We start from the raw sequence: 14,670 nt of genomic DNA, 5'->3' as shown, positions 1-14,670 counted from the left end.
GGCAGCCAGATCTCTAGGAGTTTGAGGACAGCCTGGTCTTGAGAGCCAGCTAAAAACAAAACAAAACAAAACAAAACAAACAAAAACCATGGTGGACAGAACCTGAGGAACAGCCTAAGTTGTCCTCTGACCTTCACACTTGCGCAAGTACACACATGCACTTACATACACAAAATTTAGCTATAAACCATACATTTCAGGTTAAAAACATAATGTATGCACATCAACTAAAAATTTAAAAATACTTAATCACAAGAAAAAGTATGTGATAAAAGAAAAAAATGTTACTCAAATTAAGTATTTTTTTGTTTTAAACTGGTATACAGTATCTTCTAAATTAAAATTTAGGCAAATCCTTTGGGCCTTGAAGTCTCCTTTTAAGATACATGTCTATATTATTTGAAGAGTAACTTTAAACCAAAGTGTGTCAATAGGGACAAGCCATAACGCTGCACCAACTGGATCCTAGATACTCCTTCCTAAGGGCAGCCCATTCTTGGTTCTTTCATAGCCCTGTACAATGCTGCTTGACCTGAATGCTACAAGGCAGCACTGTAAAGAAGCTGAAAGCACGAAGACAGCTCTGCTGAGGTGAAGGGGAACCAAGGTGGGCCTTCCTCTGACCGCTCAGTCTTCTCCCAGCGTCAGTGGCTTCCTGTGAATTCCTTTCCACACCTCAACAGCACCCAATAAACACAGCATCTATATTCAGCATTGTTATCATCATTCATTGTACCCCCCAGCTCAACTCTGCCTCCTTCCTGAACCCCTTCTACTTTTTCCTCAGAAGAAGTCATTTGCTCCTAGCAGTGAAGAGAAGCACTCCTCTTTAGGAAGAGAAAAGATGGGGTGCGGGGGACGTCAATGAAGATGAATCTGCTCCTCAAGAGTGTAAAGTGCATATTTAAAGTCTACCCCATGTAACTACATTTGGGCACTAGTCTAAGAAGACAGACACTGTGTAAGGCTGAAGGGCACACATTTAGGAAAGTCAACATTTCCCCTTAGAGTAACAGAACAATCTCATGTTCCCTTACTTCATTAAGGGCACACATTCTTGCTATGGAGCCAATGTTGTTGGTGATGGTGATCAAAGTTGCTCTGGCAAGGTCCTCCTTACTGGCAGACTCTCTCTTCTCCTTGCTCATCATGTTTCCAAAACTGTGGTAGAGGAAAAAAATTTCATTGCTGAAACAAAGGCAACACAGTCCAAGAGAACTTCAATGTTACGTTACTATGACAAAATGACTTTACAATAAGCCTTTCAATTATTTTTATTACAGAACGATGGAAGAGAGAGCTCAACTTCAAACAAGTCCACAAAGCGCTCTAAATGAACAGGTAACATGCCCTGTCTTCTACTGAAATCCAACTTTGGTATCAGATAGTTTACTATCCAAGCAGCATCCTGCAGATCCACTGAGAAGCAACACTACCTGATCTGCCACTAGAGTTCCAGGAAGACCTCTCTCATTGGCAGGTCATCCCTATTGTGCAACTGGTCCACTTAGATGGTCACAGTCACATCTATTAGAGAAAACTCATTTTATCAGCACCAAGTACAAAATAGCTGAGTCCCACAGTGAGCTACTGAAGTTCCAGGCTGCCCTAGAAGGTAAATAAAAAGCTTCAAGTTTATTGAACAGCAGAAGTGCTACATTAGTAACTGTCACCCAAACCCAAGAATAAGAAAGTGATGAACTGTGATCAAACGCTACAAACAAAACAGAATCTACATGATTTACTCAGCAAATACTTGCACATGAATGCTTTTTCTATTATTAAAAAACAAGTGTCCTTCTGTGCATGGTAACTCACACCTCTAATACCAGCTCTTAGGAGGCAGAGGCAAGTTAGATCTCTAAGAGGTTCAAGGACAGTTGGGGCTACATAGTGAGACCTATCTCAAAAACAAAACAACACACATGTGCTCTAACACAAAAACAAAAATTGCATCCCCAAGGGAGGGCTAGAAAAATGGCCCAGTGGTTAGGCACACTGGCTGCTCTTCCAGAGGACCCCTTCAATTCCCAGAACCCACATGTCAGCTCATAACCATCTACAAGTCTCTAACTTTGGTCCCAGGGAATGATGCCCTCTTCTGGCCTCTGTGAGCACCTGGAAGCTCATGGTATACAGACATACATTCAGGCAAAATATTCATACACAAGTAGTTATTTTAAAAAATTACGACAAACAAAATAAAATTAAGGAAGTCCCAAGCTGAGCATGGTAGCACAGGCCAGCATCTCATCACCTGAGAGACCAAGGCAGACCTGACCTTCACAGTGAAATCCTGTCTCAAAAACAGCAAGAGGAAGAGGAAGAAAAGACTTCCATATTCTACAGAGAATTAAAGACCCAGGTTCAATCCCAAGCACCCATACATGGCTCACGGTGGTCTGTATTTCCAGTTTGATATCCTCTTCTGACCTTCATGACCACCAGACATACACTGGGTACACATACATACATCAAAGAGAAACTCACATATAAAGTTTAAAAATAATAATTAAAAATAAAAGTTGGTTGGGCTCAGAGGTTAAGAGCAATGACTGTTCTTCCAGAGGTCCTGAGTTCCATTCCCAGCAACCACATGGTGGCTCACAACCATCTATAATGAGATCTGGCGCCCTCTTCTGTATACTAAATAAATGAATCTTTAAAAAAATAAATAAATAAAAGTTGGCAATACTCCTGAAACAGGTAAATAGATTGAACACTGTTCCTATCAAACTCCCAGCTGTCTTCTTTACAGACATTGCCAAGTTGATCCTAAAATTCATATAGGAAGTCAAAGAATTCAAAATAATCTTGGAAATGAAGAACAAGTTAGAGGGCTGTATCCTATTAAGTTTACCACTTCTCCCTTAAAAACTTAATACAAGGCTGTAGACATAAACAAGGGAATGTGGTACTGTTCGAAAGACAAATATATAGAACAGAAGAAAGTTAAGAATCCAGAAATAAACTGAAACATCCAGAGTCAACTGATTATGACAAAGGACTCCAAAAAGTAGGGAAAGATCAGTCTTCAGCAGATGGGTCAACTAGAACCAGAGAAAAACACCATACAAAAGAAACTATGGAGCTCTATCATGTACCATACAGAAAAGCTAACACAGAATGGGCCATAAACACAAATGCCAAAGCCCAAACTATAAAACTCTTAGAAGTTAATCTTTACAATCTTGGATGAGGCAAATGACACTAAAAAAAAAAAAAAAAAAAAAAAAAACAACCCACAAGAGATAAACACATAAATAAGAGACTTCAACAAAATTACAAGCTTCTGGCGGGGTTTGATAGCACTCACCTATAATCCCAGCACTGGTTGGGGGCGGGAGGGAGCAGAAAGAGGAATAAAAATCTGAGGCCAGCCAGGACCACACATTGAAACTCAGTCTCAAAAAAACCAAAATGAGGCTGTAAGTGTAGCCTCAATTGGTAGAGTGCTTACCTAGCATGACTGGGGTCCTACACATGATCCCTAGCACTAAATAATCTGGATGTATTGGCACAGACCTGTAATCCCAGTACACAGAAGGTAGAGACAAAAAGCCAGGACATAACTAGGTCAAGGCCAGTCTGAGATATGGGAGACCTTGCCCGTCCACCTCCCCCCTCCCTCCCTCCCCAGCCCAAATAAAAGTTAGGTATGTACTGCAAATACCATCAAGGAAGTGAAAAGAAAAAAGGGGTAGGGGTGTTTCAATTACACGTGTGTGTGTGTGTGTGTGTGTGTGTGTGTGTGTGTGTGTGTGTGTATATATCTGAATGTATATATATATGTGTGTGTATGTATATGTGTGTATATACACGCACACATACGCAATAAAGAACTTTTATCTATAACATGTAAAGAATACTTGAAGCTCAGCCGGTCAGTAGTGGCAAAGCAGAGGCCAACTTGGTCTATAATACAAAGTAAATTCTAGGACAGCCAGGACTCAAAAACAAAACAAACAAAAAATTCTTGAAGCTCAATAAATAGAAAAAATAATTTTAATTAGCAAAAGGCTTCAACAGACATATTCCTTAAATGATAAACAGAAAAACAAAACTCAAGATTACAATGAGCCGTGGCCAGTGGCACATCCCTGTTATTTCAATAGTCAGGAAGCTGATACAAGAGAGGATTACAAATTCAAGGCCACTCTGGCCTCTGCAGAGGGGAGACATAGCTCCACCAAAGGAAGGAAAAGCAAAGACCCAGATGTAGAGATGAATGGAAAATTCAGGGAATAGATGAGAGACATGAGGAGAAAACTTAAGGAAGCTAGAGTGGAGGGCTGTCTGTGGGGGTCCTCTACTCTCAATGATCATCAGGATGAGTTCTGCTTATGTATGACTTCTGCTGTTTTTCCAGGCAACTGACACTGGGATGAATTCCCATGGTTCTCTTTTTCCTTATACCTTGCTGCTATGCCAGCTTCTAACTACAGGTTGCCTTTGTGCCCAGTGTCAATAATAATAGGGAAAATGCAATTACTAACGCAGTTTATAAAAAGGGGTGGGTGGGGGAGAGTCCTAAATAAAAAGACAAAAATGTAGAATAAATTAATCTCTCTTAAGATGCTGGGGATGTAAAATGGTATGGTCACATTGGAGAGTAATCTAGTTGTTCCCTCAAAAGACTAAGGTTACCATGCAGCATACCAATTTCAATCCTAGGTAGAGATAAGAAAATTAAAGCAGGTTATAATAGCACAGGCCTTTAACTTGGGAAGCAGAGGCAGACAGACGGTTCTCAAGTTCAAGGCCTGCCTGGTCTACAGAGTGAGTTCCAGGAGAGCTAGGACTACATAGAGAAACCCTGAATCAAACAAACAAACAAAAGAAAAAAAAGAAAAAATTAAATGTCCATACAAAGACAGACAAGTACAAAGGTCTTCAGCACTATTCATGACAGCCAGAAAAAAAATGGGAACATCCAATGTCTATTAACTAATAAATACATAAATATGGTATATTCACATAATAGATCACTCAACAATAAAAAGAAATAATTCTACAAACATTGCACTAAGTGACATGAACTTTGTCTTGACAGATCATACTATATGATACCATATATATGAAATGTTCAGAATAACCAAATCCATAGAGACAGAAAAAAAAGCAGCTTTGGGAAGGGTAAGGAGTGAAATGGAAAAGTGACAGCTAAAGGCTGCAAGGTTTCTTTCTAAAATGATGAAAATATTCTGAAATTGAATTATCGTAATAGCTATAAAATTCTATAAATATAAAACAAACCATTAAATTACATATTTTTTTTTTCAAAGACAAGTACTTGTGTATACCAGACTAGCCTCCAATTCACTATGAAGCAGAGAATGATCTGGAACTCATGACCTCCTGTCTCCATCCCAGGACTGGGATTATAGGCATATACATACCCAGTTTATACAGTGCTAGGGATCATATACACTAGTACATACTCTACTAACTGAACTACCTCTTCAGCCCCAAATTAAGTACTTTAAACAGATAACTTTATACATTACATTTCAATGAAACTGTTTAATATAAAACATATACCTAATAGGATTTTAGTCCCATGTTTCTTACTAGGTACATACTCCCTTACCTTGAAGCCACAGCCCAACCTGGCAATCCAAATCTTTCATAGTCTCCTCCATAAATGTCTCGAACTAATTTGTCCACTTTGGTGCTATCCCCACGCGATGCCATTTCAAGAGCTTCTTCAAAAGTGCTACAGCCAGTAAGAAGACAGCAGAGACCAAAGAAAGTTCCTCCTCCAAGACTATGATTAAAAGCAAACAATGTAGTATTTTTAAAACACAGGAATGGGATGTTAAGACTTACAACCCCCAAAATGATATTCATGTATCAGTTTACTCTTGCCCCAATTAAATCATGCACAATATCAGTAAGTTTACAAGAAGATAAATATAAGCGCCTCATAAACACAAACTGCATCTATCCACGTGAGCTAACAAAGTAGAAAATATATATAGCCCACCTCCCTGTACACATCCCCAGTGCAGTCTACTCTTGCGGAGTATGAAAAGCCTCAGGTACACATAAGTAAGGCCAACAGACCCAGCATCATGTTGGCACCTACTTTCTGTCTTCAAGTGCAGAATGAGCTGATGTCATTTAAACACCTATCACTCTAACCCACCAGTCTCCTCTATTGAGACCTCTTTCTTCCTCAAACTACTCTCATTTGTTAGCTAATGCTATTAGGTAAAGAGTTACTCAACTCCTCAGTTCCTTTTTTTCCTCAACCTTGAACCTTAGCCAAAATATTCATTCTCTTCTTTCGTCCAATCCTCCCTTTTCAAATCATTTTTCTAGTTATCAGTACCTCAACTTCTAGATCCATACTGTCTCAGTTACTTTTCTATTGCTGTGGTAAGACACCATGACCAAGACAACCTACAGAAGAAACAAGTTTATTTGGGGCATACAGTTTCAGTGCTGAGTCCACGATCATCATGGCAGAGAGTATGGCAGCAGGCAGGTAGGCACTGAAGCAGTAGCTGAGAGCTCACATCTTGAGACACAACCATGAGGCAGAAAGAGCAAACTGGGAATGGCTTAGGTTTCTGAAGACGCTGTAACAAATCTCCTCCAATGATGCCACCCTTCGAATCCTTCCCAAACACTGCCATCAACTGGGAATCAAGCGTTCAAACATGAGCCTATGGGAAGGTATTCTCATTCTAATTCTACCCTGCCCCACAGGCTTGCAGCCATCTCATAACGCAAAATGCACTTAGTCCCTCCAAAAGTCCCCACAGTCCTTCAGTCTCAACACTGTTTCCAAGTCCATCTGTGTTTCTTCCAAGATTCAAGGCAATCCAATAACAAAACCCATGTAAAAGCAAAAGCAAAAAGCAGATCACATACCCTCTACATACAATGCACAGAATATATATTACTATTCCAAATGGATGAAAGGGGGCATAGTGAGGAAATACTGGACCAAACCAAGATTGAAAAACAGTATGGCAAACTCCAAATCCACTATCTCTGTCTGATGATAAGGACTTAGATGGCTCTCCCCTTCCAGCTTTGCCAACTATTACACACGTCTCTCTTGGGCTGGTTCCACAGCCTGTCTGTAGCCCTCCTTAGCAGGCATCCCATGGCTCTGGCATCTCCAACATCTTGGGATCTCCAAGGCAATCCAGGCTTCACCTTCACAGCTTCACAAAATGGCCTTTCAGGGCCTCCATGTCCCTACTCCCCTGACACATGGCTGACCTCAAGTGGTTTTCCTTAGTCATGAAGATTCCACAACCATTTTACTCATGTATCCTTCTTGAGTCTAAAGCCAGAACCATGTGGATCACTCTGCCTGCTTGGAAAGAGACCTGACCCTTCTTGAATTACATCTGCAACAGCTTTCCTTTGTTGTTGGTTTTTGTTCTTGATGGTGGTTGTTTGTTTTGAGCAGAAAACTTCTCAGGTATTTCCTTCTTACAAGTTGAAAGCTTAAGCTGGGCAGTGTCTTGCCCTGAGGGCATCCATCCCTTTTATTTTAGTTACCACCAGGCCTCACCTTATCTTTCAACAGAGGCCTTGGCTCCAACATTAAATCTCCTAATGCTATTTTTCCACTCCAAACTGTGCATTTGTTTTTGTACCCTTATTCTTTTGCACTGTAGATCTGCATAGCAGTTACTGCTAATAACCACATGACATAGTATTAGGCTGTCTTGAAATCTTCTCAGCCAAGAAAAAAAAAATTTTTTTTTTTTTTTTTTGGTGTTTCGAGACAGGGTTTCTCTGTGTAGCTTTGCGCCTTTCCTGGAACTCGCTTGGTAGACCAGGCTGGCCTCGAACTCACAGAGATCCACCTGTCTCTGCCTCCCAAGTGCTGGGATTACAGGCGTGCGCCACCACCGCCTGGCTAATCCATTATTTTTCAATTTTGCCTCAGACAACTTTTTAGGACAAGAGCAGAAAGCAGCCACATTCATGCCAAAACATCACAAGAATGATCTCTAGCCCAGCTGCTAATATTGTTTTCCTCTGAAACATTTTTTGTTTGGTTTTTTTGTGTGTTTGAAACAGGGTCTCTCTATATCAGCATTTCTCAACCTTGGGTTGTAACCCCTTTAAGGGTCAAATGACTCTTTCACAAGGGTCACCTAACACCATGGGAAAACACAGACAGTTACAATACGATTCCTAACAGTAGCAAAGTTAGCATAGAAAATAATTTTATGGTCAGGAGTGCTACAACATGAGGAACTGTACTAAAGGGTCAGACAGCATTAGGAAGGTTAAGAACCACTTATATAGTTCTGACTGCCTGGAGCTCTGTAGACCAGGCTGGTCTCGAACTCAAGAGATCTGCCTGCCTCTGCCTCCTGAGTGCTGGGATTAAAGGTGTGTGCCACCACACCTGACTGACCCCCTCTCTGAAACCTCTTGAGTTGAACATCCATAGTCAACACTCCTCTCTGAACTAGTCTTCCAAGCTCCTGCTAGGTTGGCCCTATTCAGCCCTGCTTACAGCATTTAACCACTTTCTTAATCCAAAGTCCCAAAGTCCACATACCACAAGTCTGTCGCACCAATAGTCCATTCCCTGGTAGCAACTTCTGCCTTAGTTACTTTTCTATTGCTGTGGTAAGACACCATGACCAAGACAACTTTTAGATGCATTTACTGGGGGCTGATAATTAAGAGTCCCTGACCATCATGGTGAGGAGCATGAAAGCAGAGAGGCAGGTTTGATACTGGAGCAGTAGCTGAGAGCTCACATCCTGAGACACAACCATGAGACAGAAACTTGGGAATGGCTGGGGTTTTTGAAACCTTAAAGCCCACCCCCCATAACACACCTCCTTTAACAAGGCCACAATTCCTAGTCCTTCCCAAACAGTTCCACCAACTGGGAGCCAAGTATTAGAACATATGAGCCTATGGGGGCCATTCTCACTCAAACCAATACACACGCCATCCCATGAATATCAGTATCCCTTGCCCTATGGCATCCCCTGGTCACCTTATACCATCCTCTGGTATAAATGCATGTGTGCACATGCTAAAGCATGTATGCATGAATATATACCAAGTCTACAGGTTTCAAAGAAAGGACTGTTCTTCCAAAGGTCTACCTGGTTAACTTCAGCTACTTTATATATGCACACCATAAACTATGGATGCGATGAGTCTGTTGAGGCAACGTTTAATGAAACAATAAAAATCCTAAGCAAAAGAGATTAAAAGAGCTCATGATGTCAGAACGTTTAAAGAGAAGCAACATGTGCTTGCAAAGTGTCAAAAATTTAAATCTTTCACAAAATTTTAATGGGTGCTATAGGGATAGTTCTGTGATACCTGAGAATTCAGTAAACCTGTATCAAGTATAAACAATGACTTATATGAAGGATTTACCTGGTGCCTGTGACTCTCTTATAATTATCTTTGGAATACACTGCTAAGATGCTAACCCCTGAGCCGATGTTCACCAGAAGCAGAGGGTATGGATTTTTCAAATCAAATGGTAACTTCTGACATTTTTCAGAATCAGCAGGATTTTCAAAATAATAGCACTGTGACCGTCCATTGAATCCAACTGAGTCAATGTACAAAATTCCTTTTATTAAGCAATCCAGTTCATCCAGTTTGTGAAGTTGAAGGTCACCTATCTGTAATAAAGTAAGAATGTGATCAGACTTTCTAATAAGCCAACAATTTTTTGAAATATGGTTTTCTGAAACAAAGTCTCACTGCAATCTAAAGCTGGCCCCAAATCTTCTTACCCCCTCTTGCTAAGTGCTAAGACTACAGGTGTGAGCCACCACACCTGGCAACCAACAGAAAAATTTTAAATTCCACTTAAAGAGACATCTCTACACTGAAGGAACCATAAAAGCGTGCCCATGGATATGTAGCATTTATACGTAATTTGCATCAGATCTGGGGAAAGGAAAGGAGGAGGGACCGCCAAGACAAACTCTGGTTCCACAGACCCAAAGAGTCACTATCCAAACCACTGCAACTGTGGGGCTGTGTGCCAAAGTCACAAGTAAGCAGCAGAAATAGAACCTCTGTTGAGAAGGACAGTGAAGCAGAGATGTAGTTGAGGCTATGGCTTATCAGAGTACCCAGCACCTAGTAACAATGGCAGAATCCATAAAGAATGATATGCTGGGATGGAAAGATAGCTCAGTTGGTAAAGTTTTGCCATTTCCACACACTGAGAAAAAGCTGGGTGTGGTGGCACACACCTATAATCCAGTGCTGGGAAGGTATAGACAGGGGAATCCCTGGACCTCTCTGTCCAGATGGCCTAGTCTAATCAAGGAGCCCATGTGGACAGCTCCTTAAGATCAACACTAAGGTTGACCTGGAGATCAACATCAAGTCTTTCTCAATAGCTCTCTAGTTCATCTTTGGAGTCAAGGTCTCTCTTACTGAAGCTAGTATTCACTGACTACCTAGACTGGCTGGCCAGCCATCTCTATTCCCTGCACTAAGGCCACAGGCACATACTTGGCTTTCTCATGTGGGTGCTAAGGATTCAAAATCAGGTCCTCATACTTGAGCACTAGGCACTTTATACCCAGGGCCACTTTCCCAACATCCTTCATTCCGTGTAGTTTCATTGTAACATGGGAACATGACAAGGAGAAACCCACTGGGAGACTATCACAAAGGAGTACTTGCTATTCCACTCCTTATCTCAATTCACAGATAGATAGAAAAGAAAACACTGAAAACCAGCAAACAAGAAAAATCAAGGAAAGAGTGAGCATAAAACCAACCAGGCATGCTGACACATGCCTTTAATCCCAGCACTCTGAAGGCAGAGGCAGGTGGATCTCTGTGAGTTGAAGGCCAGCCTAGTCTATAGAGTGAGTTCCAGGACAGGCTCAAAGCTACATAGAGAAACCCCGTCTTGAGAAAAAAAAAAAGTGGAAAAAAACAAAGAGTATGAAACCTTATTAGCTAGTACATGTCATTTCTATACTAGGATTACAACAGCCAGTTCCAGGGGGGGAAAAAAATCAGAAAAGAACAAGGCCATAAACTATGTAGTGACATATACGGGAAAAGAACGAGACAAAAACAGTGTAAAAGTTCCCTGGAAAAGCCAGGTACATGTCGGAGATTCCACATACTGACTAACTTGTTAGTTCTTAATTGTTCTTCAGTCCTCTCAATAGCCATCGCCAACTTTTAGACTTAACATCCTCTTAGACTATGAGCTAAAAGTCTTGGAATGTATTAACAGACCACTACTTAAACTTAAGACTGTCATGAGACAACATCTAAAACCTATAGCACCGGCCAACTGATGTCTCCACCAACGCATTTGGAAAGACACTGCTTTATAGCCATTGTTCTGCAACCTCATCCACAAAAAGATGTCATTCACATCGTTCAAGGCAGCTCAAATTTATGTTGCCAAGCCTGGCTGTTCGTATTTGGTTCAGAATAAACTTAATTACTATGAAGCAAGAGCTACGCTTTGTGTTAACAGAGTTAAAAGAAAACCTGCCTCAGTCAAATATACTCATTTGGTAGCATGGAAAGAGGTTACTGAAGACATTTTAATTCTGTATACATTGCACCCTGAAGGCTTGTTAGGGTCTCACACCTTTGCCACATCAACCCTCAAAAGATAGAGCTCAAGACCTTGCACTGTTCACAAAAGGAAAGCAAAACCCAATGCCCAGTGGTATACTGGCCTTAAGAGTTTAGATATGGTTGAGAAACTTGGTTAGCAAGCATATCACAGGCTGGGGTTGTATTTGCCTAGTTTGTGCACCACAGCTCTGTTGTCAGCTCTAATGCCTAAAAAGAACCACTTTTAAAAATTTTTTTGTTTTTCTTCATTTTTCGAGACAGAGTTTATCTATGTAACAGCTCTGGCTGTCCTGGAATTCGCTCTGTAAACCAGGCTGGCATTGAGCTCACAGAGATTCCCCCTGCCCCACCTCCTAAGTGCTGGGATTAATGGTGTGTACCACCACTGCCCGATCACTTTAAAATTTTTATTTTAAATTTTATGTATATGAGGTTTTGCCTGCATGTATGTATGTATACCACATGTATATAGCAGGATCCCCTGGAACTAGAGTTACACGTGGTTGTGAGCCCCATGTGTGTACTAGAATCAAACCTAAGGTACTCTAGAGAAGCAGCCAGTGCTCTAAAGCACTCAGTCATCTCCCCAACCCCAATTACCCGCCCAAAAGTACACTTTTAAACCAGACATGCTGGAAAATAACTGAGAGGCAGAAGAAAAACTATGTAGTATACAAGATTAGAAGCATTTTTGTGGCCAGTGTGTGTGCACATGTGGAGATCAGAGGACAACTTGAGATGTTATTCCTCAGGTGACATCTACTTTTTTCCTGATTCTTCACTGGCCTAAGTTTTCCATGGAAGCTGCCCAATGAACCCCATGAATCCACTTGTCTCTGCCTCCCTAGTGCTGGGAAAAATATCCAGGTTTTTGTTAGTTTGTTTCTGAGATGGGGATCTATGTATCCCTGACTGTTCTGGAACTTGCCATGTAGACCAGGCTAACCCCAAACTCACAAGATCCACCTGCCTCAGACTCCTGAGTACTGCTATGGTGATGTATTATGTCCCCAATATATTATGTACCCTAATAAAGTTTATCTGAGTATAAGAGGAAAAAGCCAGGCACTATAGTAAACATAGAGGTCAGGCAATGATAGCACATACCTTTAATCCTATCACTCAGGAAACAGAGATCTGTCTGGATCTCTGTGAATTCAAGGCCACACTGGGAACAGAGCCAGGTGTGGTGGTACATACATACCTTTAATCCCAGCACTAACCATAAAGGTCTGGAGGTCTGTATAGACAGAAAGGAAGTGACAGGGCTGGGCAGGAAGACAAAGTGATGTAGCTGGGCAGAGAGAGGAAATGAAATGGCAGAACAGAAATGCATATAGGCGTTGAGTATACAGGAAGTAGGTCTCTTTGGCTGAGGATCTCCAAGTGGTGAGAACATGGCTGGCTTCTTTCTGCTTTTCTGATCTCTCCGTTTTAACCCCAATATCTGGCTCCGAGTTTTTTATTAAAAAGACCATTTAGCAATTCATCTACATACTGCTGAGATTTTTAAGTCTGTGTGTGTGCATTTCCAAGAAGACCCCAAGTGGGATCGTACACCCTGGCACTGGAAGTGCAGGCAGTTATGGGCTGTTTTGACATAGGTGCTGGGAATTGAACTCAGTTCCTTGCTGAGCTACCTTTCCAGCCCACACACAGCCTTTTTATGTGGGTTCTAAAGAACCAACTCAGGTCCTTCAAACACTTTACTGACTGAGCCATCTCCCTAGCCCAGGACTAAATCTTTAATTTTTATTGTTAACTCCTTAATGAGATGTAACAATGGTACTCCTCATAGACACTTACTGTGTTATCCCACACTCAAAGTTTTCATACTAAAGAAATGGTAAAATGCTATGCTGATACACATCAACATATTTCAACCAGGTAAGAAGCACACTACCCAACAATTGCCAGATGGTTAACTCCTGACTGTCACTAGCTTATATATAATGTTCATTTCCCTCAAGAATATTTAAGCTGCATTAAAAATGAAAATGATTCTACCACTTGTAACTGGCATCATTTTAAAACAATCAAATTACCATAAATTGTATATAAGCTAAAAAATGCATACTGTGAGAAAATCCTGCTCAAATTTGTATGATCCACCTCCAGTGGCACAAAAGACAGTGTGAAGACTCGAGAAGTTTTTATCTTTGCCCATTTGAATAAAAGCAGGCATGTCATGAGTGGGAAAGCGTATAAAGTGCAGATTGCCTTTGCGTCCACACAGAGTCAGGTCCTTCAGCTCAAGGTGCACGTCCCGAATTCCTGTGGATCCATAAGCCACATTGGAGGTCAGGTACTTGCGAATGCTTTTCAGACTCTCCACTTCCTCCTTTTCTTCCTCAGCAGTGATGTCTTTAGGTTCAAAATAAACCAGCTTGACTAGGGTTCCACCAATATCCAAGCCAAACCATGGAAAAACTAAATGGGAAAGAAAATAAAAGTTTATATTTACTTGACTAGCAACTTATTCCATAGGCTATGGTTTCTAAGGAATAAAATTCTAAACTAAAAGGTTTGGGGAGAAGAAATGTGAATCAAAAAATATCAAAGTATTAGGGCAAACTAACTTTTCTGAATGCCCAAACTACACTATGAAGAACTTAAAAGCTAACAAATTAAGTTTCAACCCTGAAAAACAAAGACTGTGACTGAAAATCTTCACCCTGCCTCCAGCACAAAGGAAGGAGTGCTGAGACTTTACAGAGCTCTAGTACTCACACGAAGAGCAAAGACAGCCCCCGCCCTACCGAAGACTCTCCAGGGTCACTTCCTCTCCGCACTACCCTGTACTAGTTGTACAGGTTAGGGATAGAGTACTTAGCCACAGGCCCTAGGTTCATTTTCTGGGTAGAAAAAAAAGGGAAACACTGGCAACTTAAAAATAAAAGGCTTCAAGGTACTTTAAGTCCAAGCTATCTGCTGCCCAAAAACCACTTTAAAATTAAATAAATAAGGGGGCAGAGAGAACACCCTGGAGGTGGCTCAACTCACAACTGTATTTAACTATAGTTCCAAGGATCTGATATCCTCTCTTCTGGCCTCCATCGGCTCTAGGCACATGCATGGTACACAGACATA

The 14,670-nt window shown here is 41.1% G+C and overlaps 1 protein-coding gene across 2 annotated transcripts in view; it reads right to left on the bottom strand.

Moving 5' to 3' along the window:
* The window catches only part of Pank2 (pantothenate kinase 2), a 35,796-nt gene that overhangs the window by 8,833 nt on the left and 12,293 nt on the right, over positions 1–14,670 (bottom strand). For both annotated transcript variants that reach the window (XM_036186102.1, XM_036186100.1), the window contains exons 2-5: positions 13,658–14,010; positions 9,382–9,635; positions 5,591–5,767; positions 1,038–1,161 (exon numbers count right to left, since the gene is read on the bottom strand). In XM_036186102.1, the coding sequence (XP_036041995.1) occupies positions 1,038–1,161; positions 5,591–5,767; positions 9,382–9,635; positions 13,658–14,010 (908 nt within the window). The remainder of the gene's footprint in view (positions 1–1,037; positions 1,162–5,590; positions 5,768–9,381; positions 9,636–13,657; positions 14,011–14,670) is intronic.

The sequence above is a fragment of the Onychomys torridus genome, chromosome 4, assembly GCF_903995425.1.
Source record: "Onychomys torridus chromosome 4, mOncTor1.1, whole genome shotgun sequence".
Classification (NCBI taxonomy): Eukaryota; Metazoa; Chordata; class Mammalia; order Rodentia; family Cricetidae; genus Onychomys; species Onychomys torridus.
The sequence above is the reverse complement of the archived record's forward strand: the minus strand, read 5'-3'. Positions and strand labels throughout refer to the sequence as shown.